This window comes from Dermacentor silvarum, chromosome 9 (assembly GCF_013339745.2).
Source record: "Dermacentor silvarum isolate Dsil-2018 chromosome 9, BIME_Dsil_1.4, whole genome shotgun sequence".
Classification (NCBI taxonomy): domain Eukaryota; kingdom Metazoa; phylum Arthropoda; class Arachnida; order Ixodida; family Ixodidae; genus Dermacentor; species Dermacentor silvarum.
The window spans coordinates 163,995,367-164,023,223 of record NC_051162.1 but is presented as its reverse complement, the minus strand read 5'-3'; the positions used below and the strand labels follow the sequence as shown (position 1 = coordinate 164,023,223).

The following is a 27,857-nucleotide window of genomic DNA, read 5'->3' as shown; positions in this document are numbered from 1 at the left end:
GACGTCTAACCCAGATTTTATAACTTCATGTATTACAAGATATGCAGCAGGCTTTCGCCTTTTTATGTTATAGGAGTGTAACACCTGCCGAATTTCTTGCTTCGGCGAAATAAGATGAAAATGGGAATGGTGACAAAGGGTTACCCAGAGTTGGTGTCCATTTATTGCAGTGACTTTAATGAAGGCAAGGTCGGGTAATTAAAGATGTAGTAGAGAATCGAGAAGAAATTCCTCAGCAGTCCATTTATTTTGAGGTCACCACCTTCGCAGGACAATTTCTGTGAAGAGACGAACAGACACTGTATTTAAACCATGTAACATTATGGAACTAAGGGACAGCTTAAGATAACTTCTAAAGTAACTATAAAATGTGCAAAGGCAAAAGTGCTATTATGTATTCGAACTACTGCAAATTAAAACTTGGGCAGCATTGTACTCCGGTGTATCGGCTCATCACACTCTTCTGAAAAATATGAAAGGAAATGCCTCTTCTTTCTTTATCTCGAGCAAAGGCTTGGTCATTTTGCATGGTAATAAAAATGGTGTTTCATATCTAATTTTGTTTCTGAGTATTGTATCTAGGTCCATATTAATAAAAACCTCTGTTTGCGCAGAATTTGTTGTCCTAGTGGTTACAGCTTCACTTTGATAGAAATGAGAAGAAACAAAGGGACACAGTAGTAGACGACGGGACACTTATGTAAGGTGACTATAGTTTTCTCATACGCAGAACCGATGACGACAAAGGTTATTAACTTCCCCTCTGAAATGTTAGAGAGCTCCGAATTTATTATGACGAGCATGACAGACTACAGATGGGCAAAAGTAGAAGTCAGAAGTTTTGGTTGTATCTCATAGTTACCGGATGCACTTGGTAATAAGGAAAGAAATGGTTACGAATGTCCGGTATTTATATTATGCACAAGATAACAATTGGGTGATTCCACGAGAGATCAACGCGGGTACAAAAGTTCTTATTTTAGATTTCATTCAATATTTATATTTTGTAGGCATATCACTCGGTAGTACGAAAGTGAACTTGCATTCTTTGAGAAATGAATACTTTAGAAGAAGAAAAATATCGAAATTCAAGTTGCACGCGCCATTTACATGCACCGTGCATTCTCGCAAATTCACAACAATGTCAAATACAAAATATTATGGCTACAAAGAATGCATTTTCTTGTGTAAAACGTATACTTAAAGAAGAGTCAGCAAGCGTTGTTTGAGGCTTCTGTGCAAAACGGAAGTGTTTTAGAAAAAATTCTCAATTTGCTACACTTTTCGAAATTTGCTATATTTGCGAATTTTTATCTGCTAAACTATTGAATGTAGCCTTTTGAAATTTGGTGGCCTATGAGACCTTAACCTGTTTAACGATTGTGCTGAATATTGTTGCTGTAGTACCCATTTCCATTTTAACAGCTTGCCTCAAATGTGAAGTATTCACGAAAATGAACACTATTTAAAAATCAAAATAAAAAAAAACATCGTAAAATTTTCTCAAAATTTCGTAAACAGCTGTCCGCAGACACTGGAAAAATAACATTAAAAACATCTTGCATTATTTTGTTTTTAATGATAATATATGTGGTAGAAATGAGAGCTTCGCCGGGATGCAGCAAGGTGCTAAGAAATAGGGACATCGGGGTAAAAAGAACGTCCATTAGCCTCTGACTTGCCTAAACTTGGCCATGATTGCGACACAAGGGCAGTTTTGCTAAACTAGCATTATGATTGGAAGCACGCAGTTCTCGAATGCCTAACTTTCTGACGTAAATTGTGCTACGGGGCCATCATTCGCGCCCATAATTTGTTAGTGCTTTCAGATTATGCTCTTCTAAAAATCGTGTCTTTTGAACGAGTTGGTAGTGTGTAGTAGAATGGGGAGTGGGTCCTGTGTGAGGCGATGGCAAACAGGTGGTAAAGCGAAATTCGTTGAAAGTTGCTGGCGGTGTGGCCGCTGCCTTAAGAGGAAGCTTAAGCTTGGGTGCTCGTATCTAAATACATGTAAAACGAGAATTCGTTTTTCTCTGCAACCACTGCACCACATTTGATGACGTTGGTTGCAGTTAAAAGAAAAGTGAAACTCTAGTGGCTGTTGGTTGCGATTCTTTAATTTAAGTCGTCAACTGTTTAATAAAATTGACAAAATTGCAGAGCTTCAGAAAACGAAACTATCAAATTTACAACTCTCACTCAGCAATGAAACTTGATATCTCAATCTTGTAAACTGCACCGAATAGAAAATCTAAAGTGTGAAAATTGCTATATTCTACATGGCTTTAAAATAGACTACTATTTTGTGTGTAGATCTTGTGCGTGCAAAATCCTTGTAAACAGTGTAACAAATTCGCGTAAGAAATAAATTGGCATATCAAATTTGTCTGCTTTGAATGCTCTAATAGATGCCGTTCACAGGTCTGCGATACCTTTTATATAGGTGCAGAGCTACGAATTTGTAAACTTCGTGCTTCTATTTTTTTTCAAACTTACCAATTCTTGAAAATTACAGTTAAGTAATGCAGGCCAGAAATCGACATTTCGCGTCCGACAGTCACTAGAATTTACCTTTCTCTCTCATGTGCAACAAAGCATAAAATCGGCGCAGTGGTTATCTCAGGAAATCAGTTTCTGCGTTTTACATGTATTTCAATAGGCGGCATCGGAGTTGGGCACGAGCGATAGCTTCCTATTAAGTGCAAGCTTTATTAGATTCGCTTCATTAGATCTGCGTGATCTAGCCCTGTGGATCAGTTGGTCTGAGAGCCGTCATTACTGCAACGCTTCGTAAACTGAGGATGCGCTCTCAGCACGCTATCATCCTTTCGGATTTGCCAGCGGTGCTCCAACAATTATCCCGTGCATCGTATGGCAGCAAGTTCGGCCGACAGTCATTGATGTTAGCTAAGGAGCTCAGCAATAGGCATTTCATTGTCAAGTTTCAGTGGATACCGCCCTATGTCGGACTTGCAGGCAATGATGCAGCAGATTAAATTCGGAGTGCCAATGAATCACCCCCATATAAAGATTTCTCAGCACTTTGAATATCACCTCACCATCCAGGATTGATTTTAGCACTTTGAATATCGCCTCACCATCCATGAGTGGTTTAAGGAATCCGTCACACAGAAGCTATACGCTCTTTCATAGAGTAAGAACAAGTTCCGCGAACACCCCCCCCCCCCCCCCGCCCTCCTTGTTAACGTGGAACAGTTCATCTGTGCCTGCCAATACTTCAATAAAAACAGAAACGCTCTGCTTGAGGCTTCGTATGCTTAAGAGTGTGCGGAACAGGTAATGTTTCCCAAAACACATAAGTTTCGGAGAGAGTAAGTGTCGCGCCTCTTTCCACCTGTTCAACCCCCCTTTTTAAAGGGGCGCTAGAAGAGAGCAACCGCTGGCACTATCTGCCAGCTAAATAAGCCCTAACCAACACCATTCGCCCCCCCCCCCCCCCCATCACCGTATCTTAGGTTATACTGTATAATGACGTTTCCGACGCGGAGCTATGGCGAGTACGAAATTTTTAGATACTTTTTTTATTTTGATTTTTAAATAGTGTTCATTTTCGTCAATACTTCACATTCGAGGCAAACTGTAAAAATGGAAATTTGTGCTACAGCAACAATATTCAGCACAATCGTTAAACAGGTTAAGGTCTCATAGGCCACCAAATTTCAAAAGGCTCCATGCATTATTTTAGTTCGATAAAAATTCGTAAATATAGCAAATTTTGAAAAGTGTAGCAAATTTAGCATTTTTTCTAAAACACTTCCGTTTTGCACAGAAGCCTCAAACAACGCTTGCTGACACTTTTTTACGTATACGTTTTACACAAGAAAATGCATTCTTTGTAGCCGTAATATTTTGTATTTGAAATTGTTGTGAATTTGCGAGAATGACCGGTACATGTAAATGGCGCGTGTTACTTGAGAATTTGGATATTTTTTTTTCTTCTAAAGTATTCATTTCTCAAAGAATGCTAGTTCACCTTCCTACTACCGAGTGATATGCCCACAAAATATAAAATATTGAATGAAATCTAAAATATGAATTTTGGACCCGTGTTGATCTCTTGTGGAATCTCCCAATTTACGATAACAATTAAGAAACTGCCATGAGAAGGCTTATTGTTTATTTAAATAAAGGACACGGCAAGCACAAATTCGCCGCTCTAGTTTGGGACTCTGCGAAACCGTAGACGCGAGTTCTCACAAATATTTTTTCCCCTCTGGAGCTGGGTTGTGTAGTTAAAACTATTCTAATCAGAGCAGCCTTACTGCGATAATTTTACACCTTCCATTTTACATAACCATAGACTAGAAGCTTCATGTCTTGGGGCCATGTGTCCAGGGTGAATTTTGGGATTGCAGACTTCTGACAGTTGCAAGGTTGCGGCGTCCTAGTGTCAGACGCGTATAGTACTGAGATCTAGCGGAGATATTCGAGCATCTAGACAGAACACGCCAATTTAGCCCACCACCTTTGACTACGGTGCGCCTGCTGCGAATAGGGAGTGAGCAACATGGCACGATTAGACTGTAGGGCCCCTTACTGGATGTATCATAGGTTAGGCACGCCAGCTTTGCAATGCGTGAATAATTCTCACTTGGAAATTTGGTTTCGTTGATTCTTTACCGTCTCTACACCCTCAGGAGCAGGCACAAGATGTTTCACATACCTCACTTTTAAATGCGAAGCATTTCTTGCCGGCGGCTCTGTCCGTCCCTCCCGCGGCGTCCCACACCCCCACAGCACATGTGGGTCCCCTCTCTCTCCTCTCCTACGCTCCCCCTTTCTGTCCTCTAGGAATCCTGTACGGAGCGGCGCCCGCGTGCCACACCTCCACAGCGCATGTGCATCCCTTCCCCCTCTCTCTCCTCTCCCAGGCTCCCCCTTCTTCCCCTCTAGGAATCCTCTACGGAGTGGCGCCCGCGTGCCAAATCCCCACGGCGCATGAGCGTGCCCTCCCCCTTTCTCTCTTCTAGGAATCCGGAGCGGCGCGCACGACAGGTGGTGCGACAGCTGCATACTCCGCTGGGGGCGACACGGTAGTTCCGAGGTATGAAAATGACAGATTGCGCGCGCCTCAGTCTCTCTCCTGTGCAGCGCCGCGATGGGCGCTCGGGACGCTGCCGCGAAACCATCTCCCGCTCAAGCTGCATACTCCGCTAGGGGCGCCATGGTAGTTCCGGGGTATGAAAATGACGGAGCGCGCGCCTCATTCTCTCTCCTGTGCAGCGCCGCGATGAGCGCTCGTGCCGCGGCCGCGAAACCATCTCCCGTTCAAGCTGACCATCTCCCAGCTGCTTCTCATCCACACATGGTTCCCTTTAGCGGGAGATGGAGTAATTTTTTTTCGTCGTCTTCGATACAACCTAGACAATTTTCGTTATTTAGCGGATTACCGCTAAATTACTAATTTAGATTACTAAAATCTAGCAGTGTGAGGCAGGTATTAGCACAATTCCTTTGCACGTTTGCTATCTATTAAAAAACGGTTTATAAGGCCATGAAACGTACTTTGAGTTTCATCTGTTTAATCATTATCCGCCGTATATCGGGAATAGGAGGGATATTCCGTTGTGTCCGTCATTTGTGCAAGAGCCGGAAACTTAGACCAGACTCGAGGATTGTCTGTTATAGTTGAATCCACAGGCCCGGTTAAAGTGATAGGGTGTGTCAGGGTCATCCCAGCACGAAGCTTCCGAAAATCGCTATCTACCGCCAGGAAAATGCCGCAGGGAAGGTACCACGCCCAGGTATAAATGCATCCCTGTCCCATTGGCGACAGAATGTCTGTGATTTATCAAAGGTGTTCGCAATGTATCTTATGCACGCTACATATTGTTTCGTGTGTTCTCCGCAGTTCAAAATAGCGCAGAGGTGTTTTCATTTCACGGATAAGCGTACTCGCATTATGGACGATATCGTGGTCTGGCCTTCGCTGATGGACTGGATCGGCTGGGTATGTCCACAGCAGGACGAAGGCCTTCCCCATTGACCTCAGTTTATCTCGGGTTTGCGCGAGCTGACGACATATAATACTTGAAAATTTCCTAACTTTATCAGACCACCTTGTTGCCGACGACCCCGACTGCGCTCCGCTTCTCTTGGTACCCATACTGTCACTGCTATATTGCTACTCAAACTAGTGAGTTGAAGATTGGACAAATTGTATCGTCCTGCTCTCATTGATCATGCCAAACAATTTTTCTTTTTTAGGAACCTCAATAGTGTTCGGATAATGCATATCCTGTAGGATGTTTCATTGTATCGTCATGTGAGCTTACGCTACCATCCGATGTTCTCATGCTTGGCATGGAAGGCGTTCACAACCAAGATGCTACAGCCAGGATTGAAGATGGGGGCCGGCGTGGCAGGCGCTATTTACATCCTGCGTAGGTATTGCGCTAGAGGAAGTGGAAGCCAAAACTGTATTGTGGTTAACGGCGATCTCCTTTACAAACAAAGTTATTCCGGTCAAGGAGCCCGTCTGCTTCTGGCCGTCCCACAGACCTTACGCGCCCACGTCTTAAGCGTCATGCGCGACGACTTCAACTGTGGCCACATAGGTTGCGCCAGAACGTTCTACCGCATAGGGGAAACGTTCCACTGGCCCAAGATGTGACACGATACGGAAATATACGTTGCAGGTTGCGAGCAATGCCAACGTCATAAGCGCCCTACGATTATGTCACCAACACTTTATCCTGTACTGCCTCTCATTCTCTTCCTTTGAGTACGCTGGTGCTGATCGTCTAGGCCCATTCCACAATCACACAATGCCACCCAAAGGATACTCTTATGCGTCGATCATCTGATGCGCTACACATCGATTGGGGCAATACCTGCTGCAACGCCCTCGCATGTTTCGAAGTTCATGCTTCGCTTTACTAGCTATGCGCCATCGTTCTCCACGCGCCATCATCAATGATATGGGTTGTCAATTGGGAATGGACGTTGTCAAGGAACTCTTCCGTCTTCAGCCTGCAAGTTCCACAATGCCACTCCACATCACCCACATACCAACGGCCTCGTCGAACGCACGAAGACCCATGAACATGCTATACATCTATGTTGATTTTAAACCCAAAAACTGGGATGAGCCTGATATACGCGTACAACACCGCGAAGCATGCAAGCACGGGGAACTTTCCATTCTATGTTATCTACCCTCGTTCCCATCGTTGCTATCTCGACACTATTCTTCCATTTACACAGGACGTACCTATGTACTCTGGCATCCAAAGAGCGCTCAAAGAAGCGCTACTATAGCCACCATTGACACGTTTCTTACGCTAAAGATAGACAGAGAGGGACAACTTCATTCATCAAAGTGGGGAGCTAGGTGATGGACTCCTCAGAAAGGCCTCAGGCGATGCGGGACGGCGACCTCTTTCGCTCGCTCCACGACTCGGAGTTGCACTTCCAGGCTGGAGCTAAGCAGCACTTCCTCCCAAGATGAAGGTGAGTTGGAGGCTAGGAGGTCGGGGGAGGGGGATCCACCTCGCAGCCCCAGAGGATGTGCCTGAGCGTAGCTTGCTCGCCGCACAGGTGACAGTACGGACTTAGTCTGTCCGGGTAAATGTAAGAGTATACGTAGGGGTTCGGGTATGAGTGTGTCTGTAACATGCGCCAGTTGACCTCCTGCCGCTTGTTTAGTTTACTGTGTGGAGCGAGCATAGTGTCGTGTAAGACGGTAGTACTTGGTCATGTGGTGATAAGAGTGCAGCGCTTTGAGTTCTCCGGGTGCGGGGTCCCACCGCTCGGCTGACGAATCCTCGAGCATGTTGGTGTGCCCCTTCGTTCCCTGGATTACCCACGCGAGCCGGGACCCGTATCAACTCTACTGAGCGTGGTTCTTCACTGTTTTGTAGTGACTGTAGGAGCTTTAGTATGGTTTGTGCCACTACTCCTAGGGCAAAGTTGTTATGTCGGATTTGGAGTCGCTCATAACTATACAGGTGTCAGTTGAGGCCACGGCCAACGCAATGGCGGCTTCTTCTACTTCAGTGGTGTGACAGCGCTTAGCGAGCTCGAAGTTGTCTGTCCCTTGAGTGCTGGGCCTGAACGGCCTAAAGGGTGCAGGTGTGGGGTCGATCAGAGTACTGGGCTGCGCCGACGTCTTGTGTAGGGCCTGGGCCCTCGCTATTCTTCTGCCATCGTGGTGGCTGGCAAGTGTGTTTTTGAGTAGCGCTTTGGTGACGAACATGCGCCTGATGTGTGGTGGGATGATGGCGGGGTCGCTGACCATCGGGGACGCTCTGAGGCAGATTCAAGCGAGAATCCAGCAGCCCTTCTTGCTACCTTGATGACGGTGAACCTGTGATGTGCGATGTGCGTCAGTGAGTTCTTCGATGGTGTTGTGAACTCCCCAGTTGAAGGAGTTTATCGGTGGAGGTGTGTCTTGATAAGCCGAGGGCTACCTTGTATGCGCGCCGTATAATGCAGTCGAGGCGAGCTCATTCTGTCTTCGGTACGTGTAGGTATTGTAATACAAAGGTGATACGGCTGGCGAAAAAGGCCTAGTACGAGTTGGAGCAGGTACTTCTCCTTCATGTCTTGCTTACGTGCGCTCACCCTGTGCAGCATTCTCGTGGTCTCTTTCACCGTCATATGGAGCCGGTCGATGGTGATGCCGATTCGCGGTTCTGCCGTAGTATCATGCCTAGTGCTCGTATGTGCTCGACGTGGGTGAGTGGCTGCTGGTTTAGGCGCATCGTGGTGTGAAGTGACGTGATGTGAAGGCGTATCGTGATGTGACTTCTGCTTGCTTCGGTCGCGTGAAGGGATCAGGAGGAGCTCCGACTTGTGCTGGGAGCACTCTAATCCCACTGCCTTCACGCGTTGCACGACTATGTCGGTGGCGTGTTGGAGCGTTTCTTCAACTGTGCTGTCCGACCCTTCGCCCGTGCAGAGTGTGATGTCGTCGGCGTATAGCGTGTGTCTGAGTCCCGGGACTTCACTCAGTTTCAGAGGCAAGGTGCGCGTTACTAGGTTGAATAGGAATGGTGACAGGACTGCGCCTTGCGGCATGCCTCTGTCCCCGAGCGGGATGGGAGGCGAGCGCAGGGCCCGGACCGCGAGCTCGATCACCCTGCCTGTGAGGAACGACCTGATATAGTTGTAGGTTCGTTCGCGGGTTGTAAGTCGGTTAAGCTCTCAAGCGCGGTCGCGTGGAGCGCATTGTGAAAAGCCTCATGGGCGTCCAGATTCAGTAGAGCTTTCGTGCTCTAACCACTGTCTGGATGCAAGAGGTCATGGTGTAATTGAAGGAGGACGTCCAGGGTACACAAGTGTGCCCGAAAACCGCGCATCGTGCGTGGTAGAAGATTCTGTTCCTCTGCAATATTCTGTAAGCCGCAGAATACTACTGCTCCATGAGCTTACCTAGGCAGGAAGTGAGTGAAATGGGGCGAAGATTGTCTAGGTCCAGTTTCTTGCCCGGTTTTTGTATGAACGCCACCCATGCGTGTTTCCACTGAGGAGGTAAACGGCCGGAATGCAGCACTCATTTACGCATTCGGTTATTGCTCCCACGGACTTCGGGTCGAGGTTACGCATCGCCCTCTTGGCAGCCCCGTCGGGGCCCGACGCTGACGTCATGCGTAGCTTGTGCAGCACAGCGCAGACCTCTGCCTCAGAAATGTCAGCATCCAGCTGTTCGTTGGCAGCTCTGACGTAGTGTGGCAGGTGCGTGTCGCTTTGTCTCGAGGTGTTAATGCACCGGCTCGTGAGCTCCGCAAGCAGCTCCGCGTCGGTTCCTGGGTATTGGTGCATTATTTGCGTCAGTGGCTTGCGTGCCGCTGACTTGATGTTGCCGGGATCCAGTAGTTGTCGCAGCAGATGCCATGCTTTCTTGCAGCCTGGCCGTTGAGGCTGTCGCAGATCTGGCCCAACTGCTGACGTTCCAGTGTAGAGGTGTGAGCCTCTATTACCCGTTAGAGCTTCGCTATCTGCCGTCGCAGCTTGTTGTGACGCTGGCGCTGCCACCTCTGCGTGAGGCTTTCGCCCACTTCCCACATGTGGAAGAGGCGGGAATCCGTGGATGGTTGCTCTTCAGGTGCTGTCACTTCGTAAGTCGTGGAAGTCACGTCGCGGCTCAGAGACCTGATCCATTTGTTTAGATCCGACATGGAGTCGGGTGCCGTTTCTTCGCGTAGCTGATGAAATTTATCCCACTTCGTAATGGGGGCCATGGCCGTCTTCGCCCTGCTGTCGGCCTTTTCAAAAGTCAGTGAGAAAATGTAATGGTCACTGCCGACCCTGTGGCCTGTGTTCTGCCATCGGGCACCTGGTATGTTTTGGCAAACGGAGAGGTCTGACGTGGTGCCTCTGCACACACAGTTACCGACCCGTGTTGGTTGTGGGTCGTTAAGTATAGTAAGCTCTAAATCTTTCTGATGTCGGTTGTCAAGTATAGTAAGCTATAGCCAGTACCACCACGTGCTGGCGCTGGCTAACACTTCCAGGCTTTGTTCTAGTTGTAAGACGTAAATACCCTGAAAGCAGATCGGAAAACGGCGCCCCGGTAGCTCATTGGTGATAGCATCGCACGCATATACTGCGAAGACGTGGGTTCGTTCCCCACTTGCGGCCAGTTGTTTTTTTTTCACTCATTTTTTCCATTATATTTATCATAGCTTTATTTCATTTAGTAAGTCCAAGTAATTTCCCCTATGTTGTCCTTGGTGTCTTTGTTGCCAGGGTGTTTCAGCGAACACTTTCAAAACTTATTCAAGGTTACCTGTGGCAAATAGCCCAATTCTAGTTATTCAGCTGGTCTACTCGAAGAGCCGGACATTACTTCCACGAGAAATTAAAATGGATAATCGGCTAATTACCAAACACTCACTAATTAAGTTTGAAAATAATTACCTGAGGGCCTATATTGCAATTTATAAATTGTAGCCGTGAAGTTCGCAAGGCGGATCGACATGGAACGAATTCTCAGGATGACACCAGTTTCGAGATAATAATTCCCGACCTTTGCGGAGAAATGCATTGGCATATATATATATATATATATATATATATATATATATATATATATACAAGGTGTCCCAACTATCACACACACCAAGATTTCAAAATATTGAAATGCCACATAGCTGGAGAAAGCCAAGGTAATGGTGCTTGCCGCTGCTTGGAGATACATTATCTTTTGCATTCCGCCGCATTATGTAATCAGTCTGCAGCATTTATTAAACTTCTAAAATATCATCTTTAGATTAAAAGTGTCGTTGCCAAAATTGTAGAGCAACATGAAGAACTCCCAATACAGCTTTCTGTTGTTCAATGCGTGCTACATAACTGTTTTTCCGAGCGGGAAAGAAGCCCGCGAATGCAATGACAAGTGCCGCGCGACTGGCCGTTCGAGGCACTTTGTATTCGCGGGCCTCTTTCAAACTCATAAAAACACTTTTATGTACCTCCCTACAATTTATAATGTGTGTTGTTACAATTTATAATGTGCGTTGTTACAATTTATAACGTGTGTTGTTATCAAGTTACTTTCTTTTTTTTGTCAAAAATCATTTATACGGCACGCTTCCCGTTCCCACTTTGCCGATGTTGCTTTTAAAGCGAAGCTTTGTACCGGTACCAGCCAAGGGTTCTGTCGTGTCCGTCGTTGTAATCAAAAAACGATACCGACGAACCGCTAACAATTGCAGGTATAGCAGTATAGCTTACTTGAATTCAGGCATTCAGCGTACAACTAAGCACTAGTTTTCGCAAGAAAAACCACAAAAACAAGCTTCAAAGTGATGAGCCAACCTGATGGATGATAAGGGCTGCGGGCAAACAACGGAAACAGGCTCGGCGCGGTCCGTAAGATTAGGATTGCAGCTGTTGCAAAGCTTATGCAGCTGCTTGAAAGAGGGTTGACGTCATTCGAAACCCTTCCAGCCTAGTAACTGCTTCGGTTCATTTTCTAGACTACCCCACTATGGGTAGACCACGGAAAGTAAAGACGGCAGAACGTGCATTCGCGGAACGTGCATTGATTTAACCTTGGCAAAGAACGTAACTACAGTGAAAACTGAAAATTTGAGTGTATATCACACCGATCATAAAGCAGTAGTGAACATTGTTGTGAAGTAAATAATAATAAAGGCCGTGGTTAATGTTACGTTGTAGTGTGTGAAATATCAAGTGCGCCGCAGTCACCATGAGGGTGGCGTAAAAAGCTTCACTTTCCAACGACCTTCACAGGGTGGATTGGCGGGCAATTTTTTTGCGAAAGGTTCTCTTACCTATGCATTCACCACTGTTGTAGTAATAGGCATATAATTTCACGCTTGATTGTCCACAGAAACGGAATATTAAAACACGCTGCCTTCGCCCGTATTTGTCAGGGTAGAACGTGTTCCTTCGGAATTTGCACTCATCTAAATGTTGAATCCAGTAGGAGCAGTCATCTCTTGGTGGAGGATTGTGATCGGTCTCTGTGTAAAGAAAATGTACGTGAGTTGAATTCGCCGAAGTGATCTCAATGCGCGCTTTCAAATTTTATTGCAGCTTGTTACTAGCTTTTTATGAATGATACGACAAAATTATGTTGTAGTTTCACATCTTTTGGCACTTTTCGTAGATGTAGAATCATTACACGAATTCTTGATTTCATATATCGCGCTGACTCAAATTTATGAAATGCATGTGCGCTTTTGCGCACCTCTTCAAGATTGCCGGCTGCTCACGCACCATGGTTCCTTAGTAGCTTTGGCGTTGCGCTACAGAACACGAGGTCGCGGGATCAAATCGCGGCCGAGGAGGCCGCATTAGTATAAAGGGAAATTCCAAAACGCACGTCCACCGCGTGTTGGGTGCACGTTGAGAAAAGTCGATGGCTAATTATTTAATGCAGTAGGTGAATAAATGCTAAAGGATGAGTAAACGGTCGAGCAGAGCTGTGCAGTAAAAGGGCCATGACATGGTCTTCGGGCTATTCCCTTATTGTAACTGAGATGGCGGAGGGCCCTATTGTGTTATGCAAAAAAAGTGAGATCTGGGCACACATTTAAACTCGTTATTTCAATCTGGGATGCTCCATCACAACCCGTCCCATTGTTAGTAACCGCGGTTTTGGCATGGAATGTCTGACGTCAGGGCAGGAAGGATCACTGCTGTGTAACCTGCTTTGAATCAGTTCGCGACCACATGGAACCTTTTGCTCTGCGCGCTCTGTCACCGAACGGCGCAGCATAGGCATCGCCGTTTAACAGTGCGTGATTGTTTTATACCTCGCGAGACAAAATGCAGCAGCACTTTACCGAGACGCACATTCAAAAAGAAAACAATGCATGTCAGTCATGCAATCACTTCCTGTTTTTGTACTACACAAAATCATGTCCTTTGAGTGAAAGTTCATTTGGGCCTAGTTGGTACATACACAGCTCCATACGCAAACACGGAAGACGAACCAAATAGGAAGATACAACACACTGGCACTGACCAACAACTTCTTCAAACAACTTCCTACGCTTACGTATGTGATAATTTGGCAGATCACTGTAATGTATTCTGTGCGCCTGCGCGGTTGTGTGGCCTAGGGTTTACATAGGCATCGATGACTGAGTAATAAAGAAGTTTTTAGTAAGTACCAGTGTGTCGTAATCTTCCTTTTGTGGTTCGTCTTAAGTTTAAGTTCAAAATCATGTCCTTTGGCGTACTATATGGTTACCCGAGGGGGCCGTTTCCGGAGGTTCCAAGTCATGTAGTCACTACTCAGTATTGGCCAATGCCTGTACGGTTCAACAGAGGCATAAAGAAGTTCGAGTGTAAATTTTTCACGGTACCGAGTGTGCTCAAATTTTGCCAGCTTGCTGTTGCATGTGTACGTTTTAACATGCAGTGCATGTTTACAGCTTGTAAATTTGGCGTTATGGTCCCTTTAAGTGGAGCGAAGAGATAAGGAAGATGTCAGGCATAGGACCAAGTCGAATGACACAAGGCAGCGATTATCGGACATCTGAGAGTAAAACATTCTATATGCAGCTGATGTAGCTACGTCTACGGCTGGTCGTGCATGACTGCTGGTCGCGTCCTATTTGGTTGTGCCGCAACATTAATTTACGCAATGTGTGCCCATACACTGTCAGTGCATTTTTTGTACTGCAAGACTATCATGAACGCGGAAGCAAATGTGCGTAGGGCAACCTCTGCGTTCCGCAGATTTTTTTAAAACGTTATAGACACGTAATGATACACCCACAAATGCATGCTCATATACATATCGTGAATTGCATTGCTTTAAATTTTGTATTTACGAATGTCCTCAACTTGCACAGCACTGAGGCGTGTATCCTGTTTTTTCAGTGTATGATTGAAGTGTCGCTTTTGTTGTGTTACATTTTGCATGGTATATCTTTATTGAAACATTAGGTATATGTTGCCCCCCCCCCCCCATTATTTCCTAATTGATTCCCTGCGACATAGAGTCTATTGGGTATAATGAAATAATGATAGTCATGAGGTATACACTTACCTGAGGGGCAAGCTGCCTCACATTCCTGTTCTGTGTCAAATCTATTAGGGTGCCGAGAGCAGACGTAGTTTATTTCACACTTTCTCGAGTCTGGCATGAAGCTCCACTTTCGGTGTATAATGCTGCAGTTCTCTACGGTAGGCGGATCGTCACAAACAGCGCTTCTGGCGCCGACACCTAGGTCAAATTTGGATTATAAATGGGTCATAGTGTCATGCACATAGAGCAGGCAATTGACTATCGATGATATTAAACCGGTTTTGCGCTGCCCAATTCATCCACCATCGCTAGAGATGGGCAAAACGGCTCACTTCAGTGAGCGGCTCGGAACGGCTCAGCTCATAGAAATGAACCGGTTTCAATTGAACTGCTTACTGGTTCACTTAAATCTGTAACCTGTATTTTGCATATTCTATAGGTTTTAGGCTTTGAAAAAATGATATACGCATAATTGAATAACCGCGTTATTGATATTTTCACTATGTTTGGGCAGTATGTATTCATTACCCATTTTAAAAGCACGTACTTTTAATTGTAATAAACCTTTTTAATTACATTGGGGCAAAATGCGTATGATACTGTAACAGACCGAGTGCAATGTAGTTTTTTAGAAAAACATTATCGTCATGGTCATTACAGGAGCTTTTCTGTTTTTGTGGTGCTTTAAAATCAACATTGGTCTAAACAAGAAAAAATAATCGTAAATTACCTTGCAGCTTTATTCATTTATTCACATACACACGCTCACTATAATATGAGTGAGCAGTAACGCCATACAATGTGAATGGCGAAATCATTTCTTGAAATGCAATACGAAAGGTATACGTAAGAACCACAAAACAGGCGCGCGTACTTTCCTTTCTTTTTTATGGAGCACACGCGCGATACTGGCGATTATGTTATAATGCTCCAGGACATAAACAAATGTAGTCCTATTACCATACAACATATCATTGGCATCGTTTCATTGACGGGCTTATGATACACGCTCATAAAATGCACCGAAGTGGATGACATGGGCGACATTTTCGTGACTAAAATTATTAGCATAGCATCAGGGGAAGTATACATGAAATGCATAGATCCCCTCTCCAAAAGAACCACCGCTCACTTTTACTGAACCAGGGCTTACTCGTTTTTTTGTTGTTTTTTTAAGAGCGACTCAAAAGGTCCGCCTCGCTCCGGAGCGACCCAACTATCGCAGTGTGAACCAGCAGAATAGAGAAAGGCATCGCTGTTCAATGAACGCAACAGCAGTCAGTAAACCTCACTTGAAAGACAGCTCAAGTTGTAATTTCGCGCACGTGTGGGTGAGAGTCAATTATTCACCATTCGAATTCGTCAACAAGCTTCGGACGTGATGATTATTATTAGCAGACCGAACACCGCAAAAATCGCTGAGCAATCACTGAGGAGCCGACCTGAAAAGGGTGAATTCCCATTGCTCTGCCTACGGAAGTTGAAGAAATTCTTGGCGCATCGCCCGTTAGGAGCCGATTTACTGCTCAAGGGGCGCTACGTCTATATGTACAGACAGAAGAACATGTGAACGCCCTTCTCAGTTGCAAGTCAATCTCAGGGAGTGCAATCTCAGCACGAGTGCTTAATTCGTACTTACAACACATTTGTATTATTAGAGGAGTGCCGAAGTGGTGCACTGACGAGGAACCGTTGAACTACCTAAAACCAAAAGGTGTTTATCATGCAAGGAGAGTCACGCGACGCGTCCAAATATCCGAATCCGAATGGGAGTCCAGGCGAACCAGCTCCGTGGTTCTAACGTTCGCTCCAAGCACAGACCGCCCAGAGAAGATAAACTTGGGCTTCACAAGACATGAGACCATTGACTACGTTGAGACACCACCGCGGTGCTTCAAGTGTAAGCGCTATGGACATGTGACCAAGTACTGCCGTGGTGATCAGCGGTGTAAGAGATGTGGAGGACCGCATAATTTCAAAACATGCATTTGCAGGGAGAACTTTCTTTGTGCAAACTGTAGTGGTGGTCATCCAGCTAATTATAGCAAGTGTCCTACGCGAGCAGCGGCAAGAAAACGTTTATCTTGGGGCCAACAGCAAAGGATGAGAAGAATAAGACGAAGAAAAAGACGGAGAGTCGCAGAGAGTCAGATGCCATCAAATGAAGTGAAACTGATTTCCCAAGCCTGAAGCCTCCTTCAGGAACCCAGGACACAGTGGTGCCATCGCACAGCGGACTGGCTAAAGAAGTCAAATCAATGAACAGAGACCCCATAGAAGAGAAGACTGCTGAACAACCGGAACAGCGAAGCTATGTGTCTGCACTTCTGTGACCCCAATCGCGTTGCGATGAAAAAACACCACAGGAGGACTGCCAACAGGTGCTACGTGCTCACTTCAAGGTCCTGCGATCACACATAGAGAAGATGCCGGCGAGCTCGATGAAGGACATGCTCGAAGTAGTCCTGGCTCTCGAGTCGGTGATTCTAAGCTTTGCCTTCTTAAAGCACCTAACAAAATGGATGTGGTCGGGACACAATGTTCACCGTCTCGCCTAAAGATGCCACTTATTATGCAATGGAACTGTGCGGGTATTGCGTGCCATTTACCTGAACTGTCGCTTTTCTTACACAACATGCCTGTGCCAATATTGGCCCTGTCCGAGGCTGGTCTTCCAATTTCCAGATCAATTGCTGGTTATGTCGCACATGTAAACCAAAGTATTCCGACATTTGCGAATGGAAGCGCCACGCTATATGTGAGGCGTGAAATACCACATTACGTTCTCACAGTTCAAGACCTTTGTAGCAGTGCTTTGGAGGTCACTGCTGTACAAGTGCGGCTGCGAAACCGAAGCCTCAGCGTGGCATCCGTGTATGTGAGCTCTCGCCAGAAGGTCTCGATGGGAGAAATCATATGAGACCTCTGCAGCCGCTTCCCGCCTCGGAGGATATGTGGGGACTTTAACGCACACCATACACTTTGGGGCGACAAGGTGACTGATGCACGTGGGAAGCAAATTGTTAGTGCGTTAGGACCTCAGGAACTCTGCGTGACGAATGACAAACAACCAACGTTTTTTCGACCACCAGCCTCTTAAGGTGTCATTGACTAGACATTACACTCAGCAGACATTCTCGCATCGTCAACGACTCGTAAAGGTTGAATGGGTAGTGATCATTTTCCTGTCTTCGTCAACATTGCTGGATATAGAGCCAACGGCCGAAAATCCTATCCCCTGACGCATTGGGATACATACAGGGACGGACTAAGTGAATTATCTGGAGACCTGTTCGCGGACATGCTACGTAGCAAGAGATTAGCTACCGCTGAGCTGAAGCTACCTGACCACTTTTCCGCTCCGAATCTAAAATTAAAAAATCTATGCGCTGCTCGTAGAAGAGCGGAACGGAGGCTGATGATGACGAAGGGCGACCCACCAATGAAGACAGTATATAACAGAATTAACGCGGTGATTCGACGTTACAGGAGGAAACTAAGAAGAGATCAATGGGCAGCATTTTGTGCAAGCCTATCGGTCTTCACGCCAGTTCCAAGGATATGGTGGGTCGTTAAAACCTTGCTGGAAACTTTCGACCAAAGAAGCCATTTGAAGCCCTAGCATTGAAGTTAGGCAAGACGCTCGCTTGTCGTGCGAATGACTTTGCCCAAGTATACTCTTCTGGAAGGTCAGCCGGCACAACCGACCCACCTCCGCCGCTATCGTCGTCTCCGATGGATGCTCCTTTTACACTGAGAGAGTTGGAACTAGCTATGAGCAGCCTCCGACGTCGCTGTGCTGTGGGACCTGACCGCATCAGTAACGAGATGCTGACGAACGTACCGATTGAGCAACGACGGCACTTCCTGGCATTTTTTAACAAAGTGTGGGCTAGAGGGGATATCCCACATTTATGGAAGGTAGCATGGGTGGTACCGGTTCTGAAACTGGAAGGAATCCTGCAGCTCTGGACTCGTACAGACCGGTATCGCTGACGTCCTGTGTAGCGAAGCTAATTGAGAAGATGGCGTGCACAAGACTCACTTGGTATGTCGAGCAGGGTCGAAAACTACCACCGTGCATGACTAGGTTTCGCCAGCGTCTAAGTGCTCAAGACAATGTGCTAGACCTGATAAGCCACATAGAACATTACAGTGCGGATGGCATCTCGACACTTGCTCTTTTTATGGATGTTTCCAAGGCTTGCGACTACTTGTCTCCAACAGCCATCATCAGCCAGTTACAAGTTGTAGGCGTCACGGGTCATCGCTTCCGCTTCATACATACGTTTCTCAATGATCGCCGCACCAGAGTCCGTCTTGGGGACACTTTGAGCGATGAAATAGGTATATTTTGCGGCGTGCCACAGGGGAGTGTTTTATCTCCCTTATTGTTTAACATCGCCATGGCTAGCCTCCCAAGAGTACTAAACCATCAAACACCAGTGAAGATATCTATATACGCCGATGATATCTGCATATAGGTCTCCGGCTACCAGCATCGGCGCCTCGCACAAATAGCCCAGGGAGCAGTCAGTGCCATTCAGGGCCACTTGGCAATGCTTGGACTATCACTATCAGCAGAGAAATCATCATTCGTGCTATTTCCGGGAGTTCTACACGCTTGAAGCTGCACGCTTGAAATCTACACGCTTGAAGCTGAATATTGACTGATACCACATTCGGCAAGTGACCAACGTCTGATTTCTTCGCGTTACCTTGGACCGCAGTCTACTCTGGCGCCCCGCTGTTGACCACGTTGTGGCGTCAACGTCACAGAGGCTACATATGCTCAAGCGAGTCGCTGGCTTACGCTGGGGCAACCACCCGACGTCGATGCTACAGGCTCCATCAATACTTCTTTTGGGCGAGTTGGTACATCCTGAAACTTTGGGCAACAGCGCAAACAGACGACCACAAGAAGGGAAACACGTACACACAAGCGCTGACTAACAACTGGTTTTATTGGCAAAGATAGCGCACCTTATATATGCCAGGTTGAAGCAAGGGAAAGGGGAAAAACATAAGAAGGGTAAACTCGTGCCAACAACGCAAGCGCAAAGCAGCCAACCAAGCGCAACAAGACGCAAACAATGATTTTTGTTTCCGAACTGAAACCCCGATAGCCGCATCGAGAAGATCAAATTCAGCATCAAAGAGAGCAAGGGAAGGGGTGCTGAAGCACTTGCTACCGAACTTACTAATGTGGTAGGCTGCTAAACTGATGCGCGCGGTTGTGTCACTGCTCTTTCCTAGAATCTTTGTCTCTTTTAACCTTTGTCTCTTTTGAGCGCGTTGCTTTAGGGGAACACGCTCAAAAACTTAAAAAACAAGATGACAAATACGCACATATAGTTGCGCACGTTAGCATGTGTGCTGATTGTGAGGCCCGGTTAAAAGAGACAAAGATTCTAGGAAAGAGCAGTGACACGACCGCGCGCATCAGTTTAGAAGCCTACCACATTAGGAAGTTCGGTAGCAAGTGCTTCAGCACCCCTTCCCTTGCTCTCTTTGATGCTGAATTTGATCTTCTCGATGCGGCTATCGGGGTTTCAAATTGGAAATAAAAATAATTGTTTGCGTCTTGTTACGCTTGGTTGGCTGCTTTGCGCTTGCGTTGTTGGCACGAGTTTACCCTTGTTATGTTTTTCCCCTTTCGCTTGCTTCAACTTGGCATATATAAGCTGCGCTATCCTTGCCAATAAAACCAGTTCTTAGTCAGCGCTTGTGTGTACGTGTCTCCCTTCTTGTGGTCGTCTGTTTGCGCTGTTGCCCAAAGTTTCAAGATGCTACGGCTACATACAGCGTTGGTTAGCAGTCGGATCCTATGTCAGCTACCCCTGATGTCACCCTCAGATAGCCAATACGAGCGCTTAGAAGCTATCCACAGAAAAGGTATTCGACTTTGCCTTGGAGTCCCTCAGCCAGCGTCGAACAAGGAAAGTGCACTACGAAGCTGAGTCACGCTATCTGCGACTTCAGGCTTCCCAGACTCTCATGGTCCAGTTACTACGATTGAGTGAGTCTACGCCCGGCAAAGCCCTGTTAAGGCGTATAACAGGCTGCGCTCACATTTTTATGCAGCACTGAACACAATTCGCGTCTTAGGATTGCGCTGCTCGAGACAGAGGGAAAAGATAGAACCACCCTGGACATTCGAGGACATCACATGTGACCTTAAGTATACCACGATTGCAGTCAAAGTGCTGCATTCCATCTGCAGAAGCCAAGTCACTAGTCCTGGAACATTTGCACACGACTTACCCGAACCGCCTACAAGTATACACAGATGGCTCTGTCAAAGTAGACGAAGACCGCTGTGCAGCTGCATCCTGTATTCCCTCTCTGAGATATGCATGGTCTGGCCATCAGGACTGTATGGCCTCGTCGACAGTTGTGGAAGGCGTAGCAGTAGCTTCTGCTCTGCGCAAACTAAAGACTCTGCCTTCGCAGAATGTGGTTGTCCTTACTCACTCAAAGGCCGCGTTACAACAACTATACCGCGGTCTGCCATCCATCAAGTTCCCACGCAAATCACTAGCCTTTGTGAGACAACTCAATAACAAAGGCTTCACGGTAAAGTTTCGGTGGATTCCCTCCCACATTGGTATTACTGGCAACGAAAAAGCTGATGCGCTTGCATACGCAGCGCTCTATCATCCTCTTAAAGGCAAGGCTCCAAAGAGTAATGAAGTGAAAAAATCGGACATTCGAAATCACTTTGGATCGCTTTGGGTTCCACCACATAAGCCCTGCGTAACCAAGATATTTCATGGAGAGGAAGCCTCGCTTTTATATGGAATCAGGACAGGATCAGCTAGTACACCGGCCTGGTTATTTAAGACGGGACGAATCAATTCTCCGAACTGTACGGCATGTGACGAGACAGGAGATATTGAACACTTTCTGTGGTCGTGCCAGCAATTCCAAGTTGAAAGGGACGCTCTTCTGGACAATGTACACAAAAAGGACCTTCTGCATGCGTGTTTGCAACACCTTGTATTTCCCGAGGGATCAGTTATAGCTCACACAGAAACTTCACGTCTCCTTATGGAATTCTTAAGAGAGACTGATTTGATGGACATATGGTGAAACCATTGAGCGATGTTGCAAGAGACGCTCAGGCAGAGCAATTGCCGGTCTTGATCGCCAGCCTAAACCCGCCTGTTGCTACAATTCACCACCACCACCACCACATCATCACTGAGCAAATTGCAACGCTATATGTCTTTTAGTGTGTGCCCGACACTTGCTCGGTTAGCTAGAAGCACTCGTTAGGTGTACAAAAATTACTGCGCGTAGTTGTATGCACCACTAGCCGTATAGTGACATATTATTCGCCTGCAGCATTGGTGAAATGGACGATGATCCGCAAGCAAGTCGATTTAATGAGCAAACTTTGGGGATGACACTTTGAAGCCGGGTACAAAGCCAAAGCGGGTACGTCGGGAAAACATTTCAGGGGCCACCATAGCAAGCGTAGGAACATTGACTTGGGGGCTGTAGTGAATGGTAGCCGTGGCGGCTTGTTCCGCTACCCCCATTAGCCACCTGCACAGCAGCACTTTTTGTATGGTTGTAGAGGAGTCCCAATGAATAAAAATGAAAAGAACAGCGACCAAAAACTTGGATATACTCTCTTAATCTGCCAGAGAGTATAATAGGTCAAAATCTACTGATGTGCGAGGTAATCTTCTCACGAGTTGAGGTCTCTTCGAAAGTTCTGAAGCTCCTCGTTTGAGGCTTTACCCACAGGCTTCCTCTCTGCCTTTGGGTCACTTCCAAGAATTCCAAGGAAGAATGAACTGGATCGTTCGTCACAAATCATTTTCCCCGTACAATGCGCGCAGATGTTGGATAAGTATATGAACCAAATTACTACAAGTTGATACTTGTCATGCATTTCCCCAATGAAGCAGTCCTAGTTTTCGTTCAGCAGACGTGGTTCACTTCACTGCTCTACCATTACATTACTCCGCGAAGCCGTTACTCCATAGAGTGTGACCTCACATTCAAAAAAGTCACACAATCTTCAAATAAATTTACCACTGCCAGCTATTACGCATTTGCTGACTAAACCGACTTCTGCTTCTTTCTGGGGTTTTACGTGCCAAAACCAGTTCTGATTATGAGGCACGCCATAGTGGAGGGCTCCGGATTAATTTTGACCACCTGTGGTTCTTTAACGTGCACTACAACGCAAGCGGCGGGTGCTGACTAAAACTAGGTCCGCTACTTAAATGCCTCAGAAGCCTTAGCGATGCCTCTTGTAAAAAGCTCTCTTTGTTTGTTGACAATAGAACCATTCTGAGGTTTTTCTTCTCCTCAAATGTCTTCGCGTTTTTGGAAAGTATCCAATTATAGTACGTGCGGCTGCAGAATTGAAATTTATCCCGCAGAAGCGACCTTTAATTGGCATCCCAAGCTGCTGGTAAATAAGCTATTATGTTTCCCAGCTGCTTTGAAACAGTATTTCCGCCCACAATTAATTTATCGCCCATCTTGACATACCCTTTCTCTCCTCGTATTGCATGCCCCCTTTCTCACGTGGTACGCTGCTAACCCATTTACTGCGATAGACTATGATGCCGGGAATGTGATTGTAATATTTTGTCTACAGCGCATCTTGCTATTTTTTTCATTGTTGAGCCTTGGATCGTTGCCACTTATAGGATAATTCTTGATATGCTAACATGCCACTTTTCATGAGACTGATAACACTGTTTACATCTTCCTTTTCTGTTCGTGTGTCGACCATCCACATACGTTCATTATAGTCCAGGAGGAAAGCTTGCGTCTTCCTGACGCCTCATTTTAACACGAAAGTGTTTTATGCCGGGGTCCACCAAGACTTCACTGACGTATTTCCGTCACGGAAATACGTCATACGGAAATACGGAATGACGTTCTTACAATGTACACGAACATAATACAAAGAAAGAAACCAGAAGAAAAAGTTCCACAAACATGCAAAATTTGGAAATCGAACCCACGACCTCTCGGTCCGCGACGATAGATCGCCGAGCGTTTAACCCATTGCGCCACAAACGCATTTGCAGAGAGCTACACAGACGCGCCTTATATATCTAACACTCCTCCGTGTACCCGCGCTCTTGCTCGGGGCGGTGCCGCCGCCTATGAGCAGAAAAGAGAAGTACTGCATTATGACACTAACGCGCACCGACAGTGAACGCTTCGGTGGTCTCAGCACTACGACGCCTCGACGCCAGCATTCGAAGGGACGCTGGCATCAAGAAGCACTACCAACGCCACCTAGGTGACGATTCAGTTACGTGCTTTGTCTTGCGCGTTGTATTAGTGTGTCAGTTACGTGCTTCGTCTTTCGCGTTGTGCTAGCGTGTGCAGCGTAGTGCAGCTTCCATATGCACGACGGTTGCTCATGGTCATCGACGTTGGTAGTCGTGATGGAGGAGACGTGCCACCAGGCGTCAGCGTGGGTGCATCAACGCCTAAGGGCGCTTTAGCCACAAAACACCAATAGACATTATATATCAATGTGCAATATACATTACACTACTTCTGTGAAGACACGTTTCACTTTCGTGTTCTATACCGATTCCTATATAAGAGGGATCAACCACATTTTTTTAGCTCAGCGCTATCAATATGGATTATTCCAAAAGGCTCGTTCAAGTGGCAAAGTGCTGGCTTACATCTTTATGTGCTGTCATGCCCTGCAGATACTGGACTGACGAGCATGAGACCAGTGTTGGTAAGACAAGTTACTGCTCCTAGATAAAATTGAGTGGCTCTGTGCATTCTCTGAATTTACCTTGATGATATTCTTATGGTCGTACTGTATGAGATTCACTTGCCCAGTCAAAGCTTCTGCTTCTGTATGAACGGTGGGATTTGTAGTATTTGGTGTATGCAAGTAGCTACCCGATCTCAGAATACGTCCTTGAGGTTGCTCGCTGATTATCAGGGGGCGTCATCATCGGCTAACAAAATGAGCAACTGTAACTGCTGAGGGCTTTTTCACTAGCATCTGTTTTTAGAAGCTTAATAGCCCAGTTAGACTACTATACGGCTAAGAGTACTATATACTGAATATATTTACCGATTTGCATAAAAGAGACCCGTTTTGCAACCATGGCTCTCAAGCAATGTAATAAAGAAATATTTCCGTTAAAACAACCTCCGCATAAAGAGAAGGCCCGCTATGGATAATGTGGGCTCCTCTTTCCGTTTCGAAATGTAAACCTGACACCACAATTTTTTTTCAAGGTGATTGGCGATGTTAGTGAGATTGGCACTCTGTCTTACAATTGGTGCCTTATTGGTAACATATAGTATATTTTATGGTGATTATTGTATCTCCATGCCACATTTCCATGACATAAGTGATTTACCCGCCGGGGTGGCTCAGTCAGCTAAGGCATTGCGCTGCTGAGCACGAGGTCGCGGGATCGAATCCCGGCCGCGGTGGCCGCATTTCGATGGAGGCGAAATGCAAAAATGCCCGTGTGCTTGCGTTGTAGCGCACGTTAAAGAACCCCAGGTGGTCAAAATTAACCCGGAGCCCTCCACTACGGCGTGCCTCATAATCAGAACTGGTTTTGGCACGTAAAACCCCAGAAAGAAGAAGAATGACATAAGTGATTTATCAATCCTGATAGGCACATCAGCAGGCGCACGAAGTGGCCATCTGACTGCCGACAAGAATACCGATTGATAGGATGACACAGTATATCTTGTATTCACTGCACTCCTGTCGAAAGCCCGTACTAACACCCCTATCCCTAGTATCCTGGCCAGAACTATGTTGGTATCAATTCCCATGTAGCGGCTGCGTTTGACACTGAGTTGTGTGGGGCGGATGGGGCGCAATTGCTTTTATATACTTTAGGCTACATATCACTCGGGACAGCTTGCCACATCGATTCTGGGGATCGACCAATATTAGCACATACGGATATCACATACGCTGGACCAAATTGGTTTGTTAGGGCACATATCGAATGGCACTTACCCAATGGGCCAAGTTATCTACTGGGCTGGACAACTGCCAGAGCGGGCACAAATCCAGGTGTCTATGTTGTCTGCTCGGCAAGACAGCAGCCAGCACAGGCCTAGTAGCCTAAGTTGTGTAGACCACTTGGGTCATTTGGTATGTTAAAGATGCTAGATACATATTAAAAACTGGGCTAAGTTCCGGAAAATGCTAATTGCATGAAAACAGTATTCGCAGCACTTACATGTGTAACGCAAAACGATAATGGCAGCCAGCAACATTACGAATGTGTGTAGTGCCCACATTTCCACTATGCTTCAGACTGTTTTGTCTCACTAAATGCAGACCTACGTCGTTGCTTTACTTCATGCAGTGCTTGCGCTGCCTGAAGATATAAAACAACTCTGTGAAAAGCATGCCACACCACTGTATTTTGGCGTTTTGTTCATGGACGCAGGCGTTTTCTTTGTGCAAGGTATTCTGTGTGACAAATGCGGTTCCAGTGATGTTAATAAACGCTCATTGTTCATATTCGCCGATGTCCCAAAGCCGGGCCTTAGCGCGAGACTGTGAAAACGCTGTTTTGCGTCAGGGTTTTAAAGAGGATGTCCAACCTGCGTACTTACCATACAATGACGCATCCGCATCTACAGCTTTATTACATCTTTGCTGCAGAAGCCGCCTCTCCTACGCACAAGTGCTTGACGCGCGTCATAAGTTTTGTACAAAATCCAACATCCACTAGGTCAAATCTTTTGTTTCTTGCGATATAAATCATACAGACACTCAAGGTGCGTTGGCCCCGCAACCATCGTGCTATCATGGGATCGACGTATATGCGCGGCCAGCGCGTGAAAGATTTGAAGGTCTCCACAAATTCGCATTGCGGGTTGCTGCGAAAAACATGGAAGCCAATAATAGGCGCCCTGTTGCACTCATGCAACGAGTGATTGATTGAGCGGTCTAGTTACGCACACCGCGGCTTTGTCAAGCATGACGCAATGTGCTGACTGCGTCAAGTGTGACGCAACGTGCTGCAAAAATAGTAATGTTCTTTGCAATTACCTTATCTGTGAATATAATTAGTTGGAATTATTGTCAATAGGCATAATTATTCTAATCGTATCATTCTGAATAAGGGTTAAGTAATGTGATATGAGGTAAATTTATTTCGCTTTAAATACCTTAGACTGAATATATGCATTGTTACCGTTATTAATGTTTTATTATGCTTAAGAAATCCTAATTACCCTGAGGTAATCCTCACTAGCCTTAATTGATTGATGTGGGGAGTTTAATGGCGCAAGTAATCTTATTACCCTTACTAATTACGGATTTCGCTCAACGAATTAATGGCAATCAATCCAAATTAAACTTCTTATTCTTACGTACCCTTGATAATTTTTGTTTATAACAAATTATGAATTGTTGTAGCAACTGTCGTAGCCTGCTTTATTTCAGCACCGACAGTGTGGGAAGGTCGATTGTATGGTATACTTGTTGCGGCAACTGTAGTGGCCTACATTCTTTCTGCAGCCTGTAGGGTATTGCCGACTGTATTGTATGATTGTTGCGGCAACTGTAGTAGCCTTCTTTCTTTCTATACTAAAAGTAGGATATATTTACTTGTTCTAACAACTGCAGTGGCCTGCTTTCTTTGTGCACTGAGTGTATGGTATACTTGATGCGGCAACTGTAGTAGCGTACTTTCTTTCTCTACTAACAAGATGACATAGTTACTTATTCTGGCGACTTTAGTCGCCCGATTTCTTCATGCGCCCGCTGTGTTCTGTAGTCCACTTTATGGTATAATTACTCGCGATGGCAGGTGTAGTGATCAGCCTAATTTCTGCACCTATCGTACGGTATGGCAGACTGTATGCTATACTTCTTGCTGCAACTGTAGTGGCCTGCTTCGTTTCTACAGTAACACAATGATAAAGTTACTTCTGGCAACTGTAGGGGCCAGCTTTCTTTCTACAGTAACTGTGTGACAAAGCTACTTGTTGTGGTAACTGTAGTGGACTGCTTCTTTCAGCATGGTATTGCTACTTGTTATGGCAAATGTACTGTTTGCTTTCTTTTTGCGATTTATATTGCGGCAGCTCTAGGTGTTCTATCTGATTTCGTATGTAAAAACGAAATGATACTTATTAATATGCGGTCTTACATAGGCATTACATTTTTTGTGGTAACACGGTAGTTTTAGTTGTTGCAGCCGTTTGTAGTGGCCTGCATTCCTTTCATGCCGACTGTAACTGTTGGTGTTCGACATGCTTTCCTAAGTAAACCTAACTGAAATCTTTTAATCTGTGGCCTTAAATAGGCTTTTTTAGGGAGGTAAGGGGGGGGGGGCATGAAAGCGTTACTATGTGTCGCGGCTGTAACGGACTACTTTATTCCTATGCC

At 45.9% G+C, this 27,857-nt stretch overlaps 1 protein-coding gene across 1 annotated transcript; it reads right to left on the bottom strand.

Annotated features, from left to right (window-relative positions):
* Positions 1-121: 121 nt before the first annotated feature.
* On the bottom strand, positions 122-25,763 carry LOC125940247 (uncharacterized). Its single transcript, XM_049656135.1, has 4 exons — positions 25,693-25,763; positions 14,495-14,671; positions 12,264-12,455; positions 122-278 (listed from the first exon to the last, which is right to left on the bottom strand). Exons 1-4 carry the CDS (start codon positions 25,751-25,753, stop codon positions 256-258), a joined length of 453 nt encoding a protein of 150 aa, XP_049512092.1. The 5' UTR covers positions 25,754-25,763; the 3' UTR covers positions 122-255.
* Between the last annotated feature and the right edge of the window lie 2,094 nt (positions 25,764-27,857).